Below are 17883 nucleotides of genomic sequence, written 5' to 3' on the forward strand. Positions count from 1 at the left end.
TCTTAACTAATTTGAGAATTTTGAAATACCAGGTAAAATTAATTAATATTTTCTGAAAGAAATTCAAGCCATTTCTTGAAGTAGCCAGTGGTATTGCAGTTAACCCTAAAAAGTCTCATTTTTGCATAAAATTAAATTCTCCTTATTTGTACAGCCCAAAAACGTTAAAAATGTAACTTTGGCAGCTAATTATGCAAATATGCGCTGTATATATTTTTCATTTCGGGAAATTTAAACAATTAAAAAAGTCTACAAGTTTATCTGTAATTATTGTAAATATAAAATCTTGACGTGAAATGGGAGGCACCCCATTAAGAGAACCATGAGAGCATGTCGTCAAGACAGATTATGGATTGCAGAAATGAAACATAACACACAAAGCTACCAGACTAAGGTAATATCTAACAGGGAGAAATTGAGAATTAATTTAAAAAATACTTTGCCCTGAATTGAATGGTAACCTGAATTAAATCAGATTCTAAACTGTATCAAATTTGCTGAAAACAATTAAATTACTCAGCCTTACTTATGACTTCATTGATTTTCGATTGTTTCAAAACTTCTGGCAAAAATTCTGAATATCACACAATTTTACCACATGCAGTATACACTCAGATGTCAAAAGGCAGAACGAAAAATCTCATTTCATGCTTTACTTTAAATGAAAAAAATTATTTACCTGTCCGCTGTCTTGCATTTTTTGACTTAAGACCATCCATAATGTATGCAAACAGTTTGGAGGCAGGATACACATTCTGTATTTGTGTGAACAAAGCTCGGACTCCATTTCTAACAGCATCTTTTGGATCACCAATCTGAAACAGAACAAAGAAAAACAAGTTAACAATATTATTTCAGGAAGACTTCACTATAACTCATTTTAAAGATTTTTTTTATTTACTTACTTACCTATTACTGCAAAGTGTATTCTACATTCTCACAGAAACATTATCATAGCAATTCTATACAAATAAGTTGATAAATCTAAGTTGCACTCAAGAATTAGAGAAATTTTTTTTTTTTACTAAACTTTAACACAAATGCAGAAGCAACAAATTTTGAAATTTACATTTTTTTTATTTCTCCACTAACCTTGCATACTGATTATTGCTAAACATTAAAGTTTATAAAAAAAAACACTTTTGTTATTTTTCTCAATGTAATTTTTAGAAATCATAGTGTGTGCAATTCCAAACTGCCAAATCACATAGACATTCACTGTGAGTTTGAGCTATTAGTGAGATGGACATAGTGTATAATAAGCAGCAAGAGAAAAATCACATACCTACATATTCATAAAATTCATATTTTTTATAATTACATTGGGACACTTGTCGTGCACGCATCTGCCAAAAGACGTTATTTTCTAATTTCTCCTCCGCCTTCAAAACCTTGTCACCGGCCACCCATCTGCGTAAGGGTCCGTGTGCGTGCAACTGCACAAACACGCCTGGCTCATGGCTCAGTGCTGCTGTATGGCTTCAACCACCTAGTCTCGCCTGCTGCACGACGGGATGGAGCCAGCGCCTCTTCCCCTCACTTCCCCACCTTCACAACATGAGTCACCATCAATTTCGCACTAATTACAACTCTTTCCCTCCAGACAGATATGTTATTAAAGAGTGAGTGGTTGCTGTGCGGTCCTAAGTCGCCACCTGATCACCGGCTCACCTTATTACCTCGGAACAGCTCCGCTTGTTTCATCCTCTACCCACTGAAACAGCCTGCACATCAAGTCCTGTGACCTCGGGCTACAAGAGTCTGCCCACCTCCACCTCCAGCCTGCAGCCAATTATGTCCGTTTACCGGCTCCTTATCTTGAAAGGTCCACCAATCGTTTCCAGATGTCTCTAACCTGTCCATCTACAGACGTCTCTTCGTGGCATTGTGCGGCAGGAAGACCACAAGATAGTAGCAGGCAGTTCCGCATCCCATCCTGTCTCGTGTCCTTAATTCAGTTGGCAATATCAAGGCAGCTACCAGAACGTGTCAACGGGGCTAGATTCTGTTAATTGTGTTGGGTACACTAAATGGCGTTGCACCGGAAATTTCTCAACTAGTCATTTCGTGACTGCTGATAGTGCACGCTCTGGCGGAAACTCTTGTTACGTTAATACCCTTGGAAGAGACTCCGTCCCCTTCTGCGACTCTGCTCCCTTGTAGCAAGACGGCCAACGAGACCCAGATGAGCATATTAACACTTGTTGTCCTCCTTCCTGAGGGGAGCTCCAGAATGGAGGGGCAAGCTTTGGAGAAGGCATAATTCAATTTATATGTGATTTTATAACAAAATATTATTAAGAGAATGTTTACCAACCTTCAGGATTAGGTATGGCAGAAATGATGATGCTTCATGGTCGAACATATTGTACCCTTCTTCAATCAGCATGTTAAATACTGTCTGAAGGTACTCAAGGCCCTTCAACAGAACAGATGGATTCGTGTCGAAGAAACGAAGTGTCAACCACTTGAGAATCAAGTCAAGGTTCGAAATAGTTGCAGCTGGATTGATTGGCAAGTCCTGAAACAGTGCATGAGTCAAATAAGACTTAACTGGGAAAAGAAAATGTCTTACAAACTATGTTGTACCACATATGTACTACTTACAGTTACACCAAAATTTCAATTTTTAGATTGACAAGTGCAAAACTAAACAATTTGAAACAGTACAAAAATATCACTTTTCCAGGTACTTAAAAGAAAAAAAAATCTAATCAGTGTTCTAAGATGCCCAGAAAAAATTTTTTTTTTTTCCATATCTTTATTGCACAACAATTAAGAGAGCTGAGAATCCATAAATAAACAGGCTTTTCTAACATACTATATTGGATACCAAAAGGCATCACATAGTAACTTGCACCCTATCGTATTTTAAGTACAATAAATACAGAGGGGAAAAAAATAAACTAATACCTCACCACAAAATACAATTCATGTTTCCAAATTAGGGTGCAACTGACTTAACTTAATAAAGGTATTGCAGTGAAAACTTGGAATAAAGCAGCCATCCAAATATGTAACTTTTAAATCCATCATGCATAGCTTATTTCTTGCTTATTAAAAAAATGAACAAGACAAGTCACTCAAAGCAGATTAAAAATATGAAGGCTGTGAAATGTGCAGTAAGTTTCTGTGAAGCATGAGAACAATTTATGCAAAAATATTTATTATAATTACTATTATTTTTGAGATTTCTTCTGGCAATTCCAAGGAAATTAAATTTATCCCTAATTGAAAAAAAAAAAAAAGGAAGTATTTTTTGGAGTCATTTCATAAACTAAATTTAGTAGTGTAAAACCAGGCATAAATATAACATTTGTAGTAATTTCTCTAGTAAATGAAGTATCCCACTCTCACTATAACTGAAGATACAAAGCTATGATAACTTAGGTGTGCTATGACCAGCAAAAAGATCAACATTATCATGTTTATGCCATTTATTAATAGGTACTATCAATCGGTCCTGTAATATAAAAAAAAATACAACACGTGTGATTTTTAAATAGTTTTTACCAACACAATTTTACTTTTTTATGTTCAAATCTAGGTAATGGAGTAATGGAGTAATGGAGTCGATCAACAAATGGAAAATAGTTGTATTTCACACCAAACTTTTTGTTTCCACAAAAATGTTGAAATTATAAAAAAAAAATTATATATAAATAATGTGTTATTTTACAAATCTCATACTGCAAAATTTTTTAATCACCACCCATCAGCCATTCTGTACCAAGATCCAATGAGTGGAACTAAAAGCAAAGACATCAGACAGCAGTTGAAATTGAAATCTACTTAATTTGTGTTAGCTAGACAAGCCATAACTGCAAACTCCTCTTCAGAATCAAAACAAATTATTATTACATCGTAAGTCTGCAATACCGGACTCAAAATTAAACATTAATTTACCTCTGCCAGCGACTCAATGGATTTCAAGTGAAACTTAAAGTCAGAATGTAGCATGTTTGCAATCAAATTCTTGTTAACATTTGCAGTCATCATTTGGTCTCTCAGCAGCTCTACAAACTCCTCTCTCGGTGTTGTGAAGTTCCATTTGAGAACCTGTCAACCAAAAATTAAGTATGTCCACCCAATCACTTTGTTTTTTAAATACTTGCATCTAACTACAAGCAAATTAATTTTAATTTATTTAATTTCATTAATGGCCCACAAACAGATTTAGGACTTGGCAGTGGAAAGGACAAATACAAACAAAGGACAAATGTAGTCACTGCAAGTGTGAGAGCACTGTCAGCCAGTAGGCACCACACAGGTAGACACCACTTGAAAGGGAAAACCCCAACAAGCAAGCACTACCGCAATTGGGCAACCAGCGTAAGCAGGGACTACGACAGACACACAATCTACATTTTTCCCCTTTGGATTTAATGTCTTCAACGAGGTCATTAGTGTTAGGAAAACTCAACCACATAGTTCAAGGAAACTGAGAAAGGATTGGCCATTGCCTATTGCAAAGAAGCCATACAAAACTTAGATCAGGATGACCGGCAAACTTGAATAATCTATAACGTAAGTTTAGTGTCTTATTACACCACCACCTCGCTGCATACCTACGTGAGATACACATTTGCAATAACTAAACTAAAAAAAAATTACAATTTTCGATTACTGGAACAAAGACACAAAAACAGGACTAACAGACTGAACAGAATTCATAATACATACTGACAAGATTATATGGTGAATTGCGATAAAAACGAAAAACACGTTATCATTAGTAACGTGTCGGTTCTATTTTCCCCCCGGTTCTCGGTAAGGTTCCGGTTCTTAAAAATTGGTTCCCGGTTCCCGGTTCTCAGTTCTCAGTTTCAGGTTAACCTTCACACAATTTAAAGTCGCATCAAAGATACAGTATACCCTAATAAAAGGTGTATTTGTTTAACATGACTCATCAGCGACATACTGTACCATAATTTAGATAACAAACAAGTCACTTAGCTCCTAGGTAGCACAGTTGCTTCTCATGTCACTAGATGCTGGAGCAGCACTGTACCGACATCCCATGGTGTAGCAATATCTTAATGAAAACTAACAGCTTTTTTTTTTTTGATGGACCAGTATTTAATTTAGGCACACCAATAAAAAAATTTTGAGAAATATGTAATTACTTGTTTACAAGAGATTAAGTAATTTATAAAAAACAATGAATAATAAAAACTAATACTGGAGTAGCAAGTAATGTATGTATTATAATGGGTAAGGGATGGAACTCTCGAGTTAACAAGAGGTCTGTTTAAAGAATATATTAATACATGATGTGTTTGTTGTATTATAAATGTAAGTTGAGACCCAGAAATTTCTTGTAACAGCAAGTTTTAAAATTTTTGGGTGACATCAAAGTTTGAATGAAATTGACTTGAGAAAAAATAATTTTTTTTTGTTAAATTACGTACATAACAAACCAAGTGAGATGTTAATTCATATAAATATAACATTAAAAACAATATAAAAAAATTATTCCACTTACAAAAAAATCATTTCACTAACAAAAAAATATTTTAAGGGAAGCTATTTTTAATACTTATTTAATAAAAGTAAATAGATAGTTATATCCATGAAATAATGAAAGGACCCTTTGTCTTGCAAAACCCAACACTTCAGAATAATGGAATTATTATTGTCATTGGATCATTTGGCTTGAAAATCTGTGGCTGGGAAAAATGTTGACTGGGGTGAATGAAAGTACTGAAAGCTGGAGAGACCAGGAATGTGTTTGGAGTGCTGAAAGACAACTTTAAATCAAGTCAATTAAATTTTTTATAAGTTTATAATTATATTGAGCCTTTATTTTTTTATAGTCTACTTTTAGTTGTAATGGACATCTCTGTCTGCTAATGAAATGGGGGACAAAAAAAAGGTCAGAAACTCTCTCTGCCAAAAACTATTGTTGGGACACTTCCTGCCAGGGATATCTAGTTAGCAGTGAGCACAAAAGGGTGTAGGGAGGAAGGGGAGATTGCCCTTTGTTGGGTTAGGTGCCAGTTAATTTGCTGAGAACTGGAACTGACCCATCCCTAATAAAAAAAAAAAAAAAAAAGAATTCATCTCTTTAATGTTTTATATTCAAGGAATTTCGTTGTTTCCGGACAACAAACTGTACCAAATTTCAGGGATCAGAAAAATTAATGTAATTTGTTTTATTGTGCATCTCTTACTGAATCACTTTTAAACCACAAATGCTGGATAATTTATTTTCATTCTGAATGTACAGTTAAAATGCAGCATATCAATAGAGTTAATATTACAAAACAGCTTTAATAAAAATAACATAGAAATCCCATGTTTTAAAAATTAAATTTAACTAAAAATAAAACCATACAATCTCATCTAATAATATATGTTACTATAAAAACTATGTTTCCAACAAATTAAAAAAAAACATTTCTTATACTAACAATAATTGATACCAGTATTCTAATATTAATTTAATTGCAAGAGCTTAACTTAACTTTGTACAATACATGGTGGTTCAACACATGCTGCAATGCAGCAACAATCAATCAGGAAGGGAGACAGATATTGCGAGAGGGCCATATAATATTTGAGTCAGTAATATGACAATTATGCATTAGCCCATTGCAGTCCAGCACCCAGCTGCTGAGTGATAAGCAGCAAGGACAGATTTTTTCAAGAGCCTACACAGACAATGGAGAAGATGCAAGAGACACGAACAAGATGAAGTGCAGGAAAAAGTTTATCCTCATGTCTCAAATTTTTCTAACATGCAACACAGTCAAAAGAATTTTAACGTATGATAACTTCAGCGGCATATTCCACTGTCAATTAAAACAGTAACTTTTTTTTTTCACTTTAAATTATTTAATCATATCTTATTTCAATTATTGCTTTAGAAATAAAAAAACAGATCACAAAGCTTAGAACTATGTGTAATTAATGAAAATACATTAAATTACAAATTCACCTTTAGTTTATGCTCATCCACACTTCTCTGATGTTTCAAGGAGTTTGCTTGAAGGAGAGGAGAAGTGTCCACATCCTCTTCTTTTTTGCGCCCTGATTTTGCCACCACCTAAATAAGCAAATGACCAGCCCAATAAATATCAAACTAAACATTAATTAACTGTCCTAAACATAATACTACATTAATAGTTCTATTGTACATTAAAAGTCTAATAATTAGGGACCCCAAAAAATGGTGCAGCGCAAAATTCACGAAAAACAAAATTCTGCAGTTTTTAATTTTTTTATAGTGGAAGGACATCAGATGATAAGCATAGTGAATCAGCCCCAGAAAGATATCTTGGTCATCTTTCAGGATATGTTGGAACTAATAAGAAATATAACATGAAGAATATATATTAAATTAAACATAAAAAATGAAATTTGAATCATAAATTTATATTATAATAATTTATATTATTTTAGTAATGTAGGATAGCCTATGCCTAGATACACAGGCAAACATTTCAATATTTTTAGTTAGCCTCTTGCACATACGCAGTCAAATTGCACTAGAGAAAGACATCAAATTATCAGTTGGAGTAACAAAGTTAGGCTACTCACTCCAATAAGTTATTAGTTTGGTTTTCTGAGTCTAATTTGCAGCAATACTGAAAAGAGCAGACATTGCTAGCATATGTGTATTGCAGTAGTTTCAATACTCAACTTAGGTAATTATTATTTTATGGAAAAAACTATAAAGCATATAGTATATTGTTACACTCTTAAAATTAAAACACAAAATGTTGGGGATACTCAAATCAGATGTGGCCAGCAAGGTATACTAACATTAGGACCTTCATTGTGGATAAAATTTTTCTCTTTGAGTGGGTGTGCATGTATAATATTGTGTGTTATAATTACAAAATAATAAAAAAATACTTATAGGCTAATCCTCAATACTGGAATACAGATTCTACACAATAAATAAAGCTCGAACAATATGGTTAGCTTGAATCTGTGATGGTATATGGAAAATTATAATTAAGGATGTAAAATTATGAACAAATAAACCATTTGTGTCAGCTCAAATGTTTGTTAAACGACTGGAAGTTAGGTTGGGCACATCACTTAAAAAACAAAAGTTATTGTCAACATTATAATTGGGTTCCAACATTAATACACACCACGATATAGTTTGTATTATAATGTTTTAATAATAAATCCCGGCCAACTGTTGTCAATGGTAGAGAACGAAATTCATACCTTAGGACTTCTGAAATTTCGACGAGTACTCAGTATTAGTCAACAGACTCGATTGTATTTAATTAATTTCTTCACTCATAAAATATAATCTCATACGATTATCACTTCAAAAGGAAAAACACGGCCTTCGTATTTCATTTTAATTATTTCCTTTTCGAGCATATCAATTCTTCCATTCATTTTAAAACTCCTCTCTCAGCATAGAGTAATGTACATACAATATGACAATTCCAATACCATAGCTATAGCATAGCACATACTTCAATATATCAAACAAACATGGCACTGAAAACTAAATATATATCGATTCACAAAACCAATGCAAAAAGTTCATCTGTAACAATGTTTCGTTACAAAGGTCTCACTACCTATTCCCAATAACTAATAAGGCCATAGCATATTGGTGTGATCAGCTTCGAGGTCAACTCCAGCAATGCCAATCCAGAACATAAACTGCCTGTCACTGGAGAGTTGTGTACCAACTAGCCTCAGAAGAGAATGTACGAACATACAAATTGAAAACCAAATTAGTAAATGTATTCAAGCACATGGAAATCCTACATCCTGTAAACCCATACAACCCACTTCACTGTCACATGACTTGTTTTAGTCAACTGCTAGATAAACTTAAAGAACAAGGTTTTTTTACCGTTTAGACGATCAGATCAAGATTATAGTGGGGTAATCCCTAGCCAACAGGGATAATACATTTCATTAAAATTAAAATCCAAGATGTTGAAGACAACGCAGTAGAGAAATTTAAAAAAAAAAATTAATTACATAATATTAACTCTAAAATTATGTTTCAGGATTTTTTAAAATACACACGCTATAAAAGTTTGCACAAGATAACAGACATAATTGAATTACCTTGCCCTTAGAGCCAACTCTGTTCCCTGCAGGCTTGGCTGGACCACTCTTTGCCGCTTTCCCGCTTTCTGCAGCAGCAGGATTATCCGCTTTCTTCTTGACTTGTGGCTTTGTTGGCAAGTTCGGATAAACATTCTCTAGGATCGAACGAACCGAGGTCATTGATGTGGACTGCAATAGATTCACGTACATGGAAAATTCTACACAAACTCTCGCAAAAAACTTTAACAGGAAGCAGCAGGAAAGATATTAAATAACATTGCAACTTCTGCGGAGATCTCACAAACTTATGAAAGTAGCTGACACCTATATATATGGACAAGATTACATGACAATGCACCATGCAAGTTAATACACATAAAGCAACAAATGCAAATAATATAATTAAATTTTATCAGCATTGTAACACAAATTAACTCAAATCACAAAAATTTTATCTTTTGATGTATTATACTCAATTACAGTAATTTAGTCAGTTTGAAGTTTGTACCAAACTGTATTGCCTAAATTAATAGGGGGAAAAAAAAAACTTTTCTTTGAACTATTTTTACTATGTTTTAACACAAAGACTTGTCAAAATTATTTTTATTCCAAATATTTCAACCTTAGAAATTAAAGAAACTAATACTTTATTTTAGTGCCTAAGTACATCATACTGTATTAGTTAAAATGGCAATATTGTGGTGAAATTAGTATTAAAAAAGATATCTTAGCATATTATTTGATTGAAAATACAAGAATTTTACGAATAAAAAAACAATTCTGAAATATCAAATAAAGCAGAAAAAATTCTTTAGAATATACAACTATTAAATTTTTTTTTATTAATCTTGTCAATCTATATTCTACTCTGCTGATTCTAAAATAAATTTTATGATATACTTTACGAAAAAATTTTTTTATAGAAGTAGCAAATCTTGGGTGTAATCTACATATTATACCTTTAAGTGCATTAGCTACAATCAGATTTTACCTTTTAATTCTTTTGAAGATAGTGAAATAGGCTGAGGTGCAAATTCTGAATATGTACTGTCAAAAATTTAGCTCTTTTCTCTTGTAAACGTATATACAGCACCAAAAAAACAGTCAACTGTTACTGAAACTTTCAGTCTCCATCTTACCTTTTACAAAAGCAGCTCACATAAAAAATTAAAAAAATTCTAAAATTGCATGTGTATATATTCATAAAAATTAATTTTTTATTTATTTACATAGTGAGTGTGATAGTAATTATGCATGTTTGTTGTAGTATCCTGGTATAAATAGAGATACTGGGCTATCGAAAGTGGTATCAGTAATGGTAGCATGGTATCAGAAAAGAGGTATCAGCAGAACAGCCCTAATTTCAACATAGTGAATTTCAAATACCGTAATATAAATTCTTTTTAAACAGTTTCAAAATTAATCCTGAATTATAACGTTTTCAGCCTTACAATTTATTAATCAATTTAGTAACCTGTGAGAAATATGATCACATCCAGCATTAAAAAATCACACACTTCCTTACGTCCTACAAAGCTACAGTGTTTGTTCGCATAATCCTTTCACATTTTATGTAAAATCAAGTTTGAAAATTTGTGGTGCGATTTTTATATAAGAAAAACATTTTTGTTGAGGTAATTTTTTCATAACAAAACTTTTACATGGTAATTATGTTTAATATAAATTTTAATGTAGTAAAGCATGCCAAACAATTAAAATTAGTCATTCAACCAAAACATATTTTGTATCAACTTATTGATAACGAAAACCGTGACTCAAACGTGAGGCGGAACTGACATAGTGTACCCATAACTATCATCATCATAAAATACACTAACCACAAATGAGTGTGGGTTGGGCTATCAAATGTGGTTTACTTGGTACGAGACAGAGAGCGCGCACTCTATACAGGCATCAACGTAACCAAACATGTATGATTTTAACTACAGCTTGCTACATTTTCATTTTCATAAATGCTTCACAGTAGCAACAAAATAGATAAATAACATTTGAAAAAAGTTTTTGAGATAATTTACACATTGGAAATTCTTATAAGTAAAATGTAATGTAATATTCTAACGAACAATGGTTTTTTGGTGACGTCTTATATGGGAAAAAATTATGTAAATCATAGAGAAAATGGCGAGACAGAAACATTTAACCATATTGTGAGGGAACGTCAAACTATTTTCAATGTAACTACAGTAGTATATACATATATACCATACCTGGCTGCAACTTGAAAACTGCCCTGTGATCTTTGGCAAGGTCATGTTTACTACTACATAAGTACTCAGAATCTAACAGCGGGATCAAAAACATAATGCGACTTTTATGCAAGAATTCTCCCCCCCCCCCCTCCCCCCAAAAAAAAAACTTTTGATACCCCAAAATAACGATTATGCGATAAAACACAGTAATTAGAACATAGTTAATAGTAAATAGTTAACAAGTCTGCACTCACTGGCAGTTTCTCAGTCGCTCTCATCATTTGTTCGTAGCCGAGGTGAATCATGAAGCCCAGCACCGCCTCTTGAGCACTTTTGCGAACATCACTGTTGCGATCCTCCAGGTTCGCATAGAGCAGAGGTATGCATGCTTGAAGCTCCTCTTTTGAAATACTTTTCACAGGTACTGCACACCACCACACACAAGCAGTGACAATACACAAACATACAGACATAACCAATATTTTACCATATAAAAATAATACAGGATAGATGAGTTTAAAAACAAAATCCAAGGTCAAGTCAAGCATGATGAAATGTGTGAGTCTACTTACTTGTGGGCAGTTTCTCGGCCAGCCAGGACCAGAGCTCACTGCGTAAGGCAGGGCTGCCGCTCTTCAGAGCATCTGCTATCATTTCCCCATCAAAGAATTCCTTAGAGCCACACTGTTCAGCCCACGTGTTGATGCAAGTTAAAGCTGCTGACCGGACCCACACCTGGATAAAAACAATCACCTCTGATTACTAATCATTACTGCACTATATTAAAACTAAAAATAAGCAGACTTATCTAGCACAATACAAAACCTTCCTTGCAAACTTATAGCTACGAATCTAACAAATATCAAAGGGTTTAAGTGAATTATAAAATTTAAAAAAAATTATATTTGAAGATTTTTAAATGTACATACTACTCGATGCCCCAAAACTTCAGTTTCGTAGACAATCGCCAACTAGAATATCAAACGATGAGGCAAACCAGTCCTACTGTATTACCAACAAAAAAAATTATAATATTGAAGAGCCATTACCAAATTATAAATTGATTCTTAATTTTTTCCCAGTTACAAGCTAGAATAAGTGTTTATATTGAATGTTTTGTAAACAGACTAGACATCTAGTATGGAATCCAAACAAGAGGGGAGAGAAAAACAGATATATGGTTACTTCACTGCAATCCAATGCTTAATTGTATTTGTATTAAAAAGCAAAAAAAATTACTTTTCTTAATATACAATTTCACTCGTAATTACTGAATACGACCAGGTAAATAAAAGTGTGGAATTCCAAACCTTCACTCTGAACTTTATTCTTTTGTGCATGTAGGTTAGATCAGCGTGCATCACGGATAATTGCTTACCTTGCTATCACCCATTCCCTGAAGCAGTCCCGGGAAGAACGTGCGGATGTGTGTCTTGCCTTGAGCCCCCATTGCAACACCCAGCTGCTGACACAGCGAGTACGCAGCAACGGCTATCTTGCCGTTACTGTCAACAAGGCGCTTGGCCAGCACGGGAGGCAGCTCACCCAGGCTGTTGGTCACAAACTTCTCTTTTGTCAGTATGTTCGACAGCTTCTGAATGGCTTCGTTTCGAACCTGATCAAATAAAAAGTATGCAACATTAGGATATTTAAAAAACTAATAATCTGAAACTAACTTCCACTGGTCAGCATGCATGCTATTTGCAGGAGTGGCGAGCAGTGGCTGTGAGCGCACTATCTCGGTGACGAGACGTGGGCACTCCTGCACAGCTAATGGATTTTGCTTGGCCGCCGCCGCAAGTTCCTTCCCCCCTCCCTCCTTTTTTTCTACATTCACAATGTTCAATAAATGTTGTTACAATAGTCTACAGCAAGGCACCAGCGCTGCATTCGCTCGCTGGCACCCACTGCTGTCTTTAAGGAAACATGATATACAGTACAAAACTCAAAGTTATCGCCTTGTACAGACTATACAAGGGATTCGCTACCATTCACGAGCCAAATTCCGCAATCCATACGCTTTCCGCCGTACTATCAGAAAGGATAAATGCATTACACAAATAAGACTTTTGAGTGTATGTAAAATGCACAACTCTACACTCAAGAAAACCCAGACTTGATAGAAGCTAAAAATGCCCAGCTAGTAGCCCTCTCATAAAACACCAACTCGTAGTCACGCATGCAATAGAAAAAGCCTGCCTTGGAGAAAGGTTCTGCCCATGAGAAAGAAGAGCTGTTAGCTGCGAGGAATACTACAAAGGTTACAGACAACACCCACCTTCCAGTCCTTATCAGCAAGCTCGGTGACTAGGCATTCCGTGATCTGAGAGCTAATGTCCACTCTGGGCATGAGCTCCCTCACATTCGTGCTCTGGGCCGCCCCCTCCTCGTCATCCTCGTAATCCATTTCCTCGTCTTCGCCGCCGTCACCAGCAGCCTTGGTCGAGCGAGACAGGCCTCTTGTAGGGGGTGGGGGAACGTCACCAGCGTGCTGGAACAAGTCAAGATGTTACATTTAAGCTGAAAATTTTTTAACTGTAATACAAATACTCCACCACAAAAATTAAAAATATTTAACCATTTTGATAAGAGGCTTCTTTCGGAATTTTAGCCCTCTCCTCAAGTGAAAAGACAGCTTGTTCAAGAGTTATGCAGGATTAGAAATTTTGCTGATTTATTGGACATCAACATATTTAACTGGAATACTAAATGCAATGATTTGAAATGTGACCCACTATAAAACAGTAAAAACTGTACTGAAATGAAAACAGACAGTAACAATAAACTGCGTGAAATACAAACTGCAGGCAGAGCAGAATACAATCTGGCGGCCAATGTCAACAATATCCAAACCCAACCAAAAGAATCTTAATATTGAGTGGAATAATAATGGAATGTGCCTGAACATAGAATGATAGATTGAAGACCTTTCACTGTAACACGAAAGCTACATGTGCGGCCTTTGCTTTAGGGCAGAACTAACCTTAAAAAAGTCTTAAGCACAGAAATCACAAACCCTAACCTCTTAAGTTGGCAGGATCTTAAACACTAACAAATTAAAAAAACACTGATAATAAACAACTCATTTTGCCTAATGATTTATTTTTTTTAAATTTATTTCATTATATCTAAACCATTCATCTGGCGTTATCACTTCTTTTAAAGGCAGAGTCATGATAACAAGCTAAATATAACCAGCAAGTATTACATCACAATAAGAGCACAGGTTTCTTTCCTTTATACATTCTAAGTAAATATGTAGTTCAATTGCAATTATTTACAAACATTGAAAAATTCTTAAACACGTAAACAAACACAAACACTATACACAAAATGTGAATAAAGTTTACATAGAACTACATAATGTAGAAGCACTTCTTAATCAAATGGTTGCTAGTTGTAAACAAAATATCGATTGGGCTATTGATTGTGTAAATACCACACAGAGAACTTAAAAAATTTACTTAAATATTGATGGTGTAGCTTTCAGCATCTGACTACTTTGGTAATGGTGCATGTTTTAAAAAATAAATTATGCCAATGCATAAAAATCTAAGAACATATGCAATCATTATTTTTTTTTTCCATGCAATTTTCAGACCATCTTGATCATTTAAATTAAGGTAAGTTCATTTTAAAACTGCAATTTCTCAGTATTCTGAGTATTAGGAAGTGAATTCTCATTATTTTATGAAAATTGAAAAATTCAGAGTTTTCTCTAAAAAACCGAGCTATCGCAAATGTGATAAAACCTTGTCCCTACCCATAAGCTACTGCACTACATATTTACCTTTTCAAATCACTACATATTTGTTACGTGTGAAAATTTTGTGTAGTCAAATTCCAACTCTCTCCCCACTATTTCAATTTGATATTCATATTCAAAAATAATTTACTATTCATAATGAAACCAAATTAAACTGATATTTGCACAGGTCCAGTTATATTGTTACAAACTTTACACATTTATGGGATCGTCCATTAATCACGTGAGGCTCGAAAGGGGGGGTCGGGGGTCGGGAAAAATCACGAAATATCACAAGGGGGGAGGGGAGGTGTAGCGAGATATCACGTGTATTTATTTTTTCGCCCGATTTCTACTAAACCGAAAAGCAATGCGTGACCTTGACTCGCCGTAGCCAGGCAACAATATCCCCGCCCGCCGCAACATGAACCACCCGGCTCGGCTTGCCAGTCACCAGTAAGACTGTGATTTTGGCGCCGAATACATGCGTAAATCACATATAAGCCTTTCCTTTATTATTTTTATGCCAGTGAGAATAAACAATAAACCTGGAACCTTAATATGTGTCTGGAAATTTTTATCACTGTGCTTAATTTTCCAGAATTAAATTAGATTATACCTATATTTAAAGATAATATTCTGAAATTTTTAGAAATATTTTGTACCAAAAAAATACACGTGATTTATTGGGGGGGGGGGGGGGGGGAAGAGTCTAAAACATCACCACAAATCACTAGGGGGGAGGGGGGGGGGGGGTTAAAAATTTGCTAAAAAAACATCACGTGATTAATGGACAACCCCTATGATAATCACCAGTAAACATTTTAAATTATATAAAATAAAAACAAAAATGCAGAGACAATTACATGTTTACAGTAAACATAAAATAAGTTTACCTTGTCAAACTCTGCAAATATCTGTTGTTGCAAAGCTGGCCTCTCTGTGTCAAAAAGCATGCGAAGATCATCTCCCATGTACAGGTAGAGTGTCCCCAAGAGAGCGATGGAAGAGTTGCGAACCACCGGATTGGTTGCAGCTAAAGCCTTCTTTACTATATCCACCAAAGGCTTTGGCTGTATCCTTAAAGATAAAAAAGAAAAGAAAAAATATTTACCTCCGTAATTCTGAAAATACCATTTAAGTTTTATCAAACTAAACAAGTTTTATTATTTTCAATGCAAAAGTTAAAACAAAATATTAAAACTCAAGAATCTAATTCAAGAAAATGCATACAAAATTTTCTATTGAGTGAAAACAGCATAATAATTTGTCACTAAGTACATAAATTGTTATATATTTTGGCAGGTATAGTTGATATGCTTTCAATAACTCAAAACTCTATCCAAAAATTATAATCTGTAATATACAATCCAAGCTATGCATTTATTAAAATATTGGAAGTTAACTTTGCAGAAAAAAAACCTGACATGGAAAAACAGATTTATTGTGTTTTAAAACAAACCCAAATTTTTAGGTTCCAAGAAAGACACATTACACTATTAAGTTATTTTATCTTTTTAATGGGATGGACGTAATAGCTCATCACTAGTGAATGTTGGCCTAAATCTGCCAAAAATACTACAAAATAAGTTCCACTCCATACTTTTTCACATTATCTGTTTGAGTTACCTGCATCTGAACAGGGTTGAATTCAGTCATGTAATGGGTGGATAATTTACAATTGGATTTAGTGGCTTAAAATTCTGATTTGTTTCTAAGACTTAGGGACATATTGATGGTATAAAAACTTAAAATACAATCACAAATATAAAAATTATAAACAAATTAATATGCACTAAATTAAGTGTAATAAATAATTTGCAAAAGTCAAGGTAAATTAAAATATTAATGTGCAACTGTATTTGAAGGAAAAATCTGAATAAAACTGAGCATTTAATGGAGTTTAATGCATGCGAAGATCTTTATTTCCAACTAAATAATATTAATACATTTAATGATTTAATAGTTAATGTGAAATGACAGCCACTTACATCATGCTTCTTCCAAAGGTATGCAGGGAAAAAAATTAAAATATTATTTTCAACACATTACTTACATATATAGTTCCTGAAAACTTCTTGAATGAATGATTGTGTACCAGTAAATATTATTTTCAGCTCATGGAAACTACGAGTTTGTGGTTGCAATTACGTCTACTGGAATGGCAGGGTGAAAATGTAGTAAGCAATTTTGATCCACAACACAAAAAACTGATTCCGTTAATCTGTGATGGGTATGTATCCTTTGAAATAAGATAATGAAATGGTGAGACACAATTTGATAATTATCAACAAATTAAATACTAAAGAGATGTAAAATTTATAATATAAATATTCTTAGGATAAAATATATGTATAAAATATATGATGTCTCAACCATTAAACCTAAAAATTATTTAACTTAAATATTAAATACGGCTGTTCTAAAAACCCCTTTTCTGATACTGATAACACCACCAGTAACTCAATATCTCTACTTACACCAGCATTTATATTTACTAACCATATCAGTATCAAACAGACCTAATTACTGAAATAACATATTATGATGATATTGGTGTTCCCAATAAGAAGTTAAGAAACTCACACAAATCCAAAATCCAAGATGGCAGAGGACACCCAATTGAGAGACTCTTGGTGCAACTTGGGGCTCTTCTGGGAGAAGGCATAGTTGAGGACATCAGTCGCAACGACGTCCAGCTTTGTGGCCTCTGCCAATGCCGTGAGTGTGTCCGCAGCCTGTGTGGTCGTCTTCGGGTCGCCCAGTTTCTCCACTACCTCGGTGAGACAGTAGTCTAGCACCATACTGCACAACACAAGCTTACTGTATCTCTCGCCAAAAATTTTTCAAAATATCTCTCACCTATTTACATCAGTCAAGATCCAAACTACA

General features: G+C 34.2%; 1 protein-coding gene across 1 annotated transcript in view; it reads right to left on the reverse strand.

Annotated features, from left to right (window-relative positions):
• Positions 1-17883, reverse strand: part of LOC134533993 (protein mini spindles) — a 74995-nt gene that overhangs the window by 26113 nt on the left and 30999 nt on the right. Inside the window, exons 14-24 of the mRNA XM_063371874.1 lie at positions 17578-17796; positions 15888-16071; positions 13525-13737; positions 12625-12861; positions 11819-11981; positions 11501-11670; positions 9055-9225; positions 6941-7048; positions 3907-4059; positions 2318-2521; positions 680-815 (exon numbers count right to left, since the gene is read on the reverse strand). Of these exons, the coding sequence (XP_063227944.1) occupies positions 680-815; positions 2318-2521; positions 3907-4059; positions 6941-7048; positions 9055-9225; positions 11501-11670; positions 11819-11981; positions 12625-12861; positions 13525-13737; positions 15888-16071; positions 17578-17796 (1958 nt within the window). The remainder of the gene's footprint in view (positions 1-679; positions 816-2317; positions 2522-3906; positions 4060-6940; positions 7049-9054; positions 9226-11500; positions 11671-11818; positions 11982-12624; positions 12862-13524; positions 13738-15887; positions 16072-17577; positions 17797-17883) is intronic.

Source organism: Bacillus rossius, chromosome 7 (genome assembly GCF_032445375.1).
Source record: "Bacillus rossius redtenbacheri isolate Brsri chromosome 7, Brsri_v3, whole genome shotgun sequence".
NCBI classification, from domain to species: Eukaryota; Metazoa; Arthropoda; class Insecta; order Phasmatodea; family Bacillidae; genus Bacillus; species Bacillus rossius.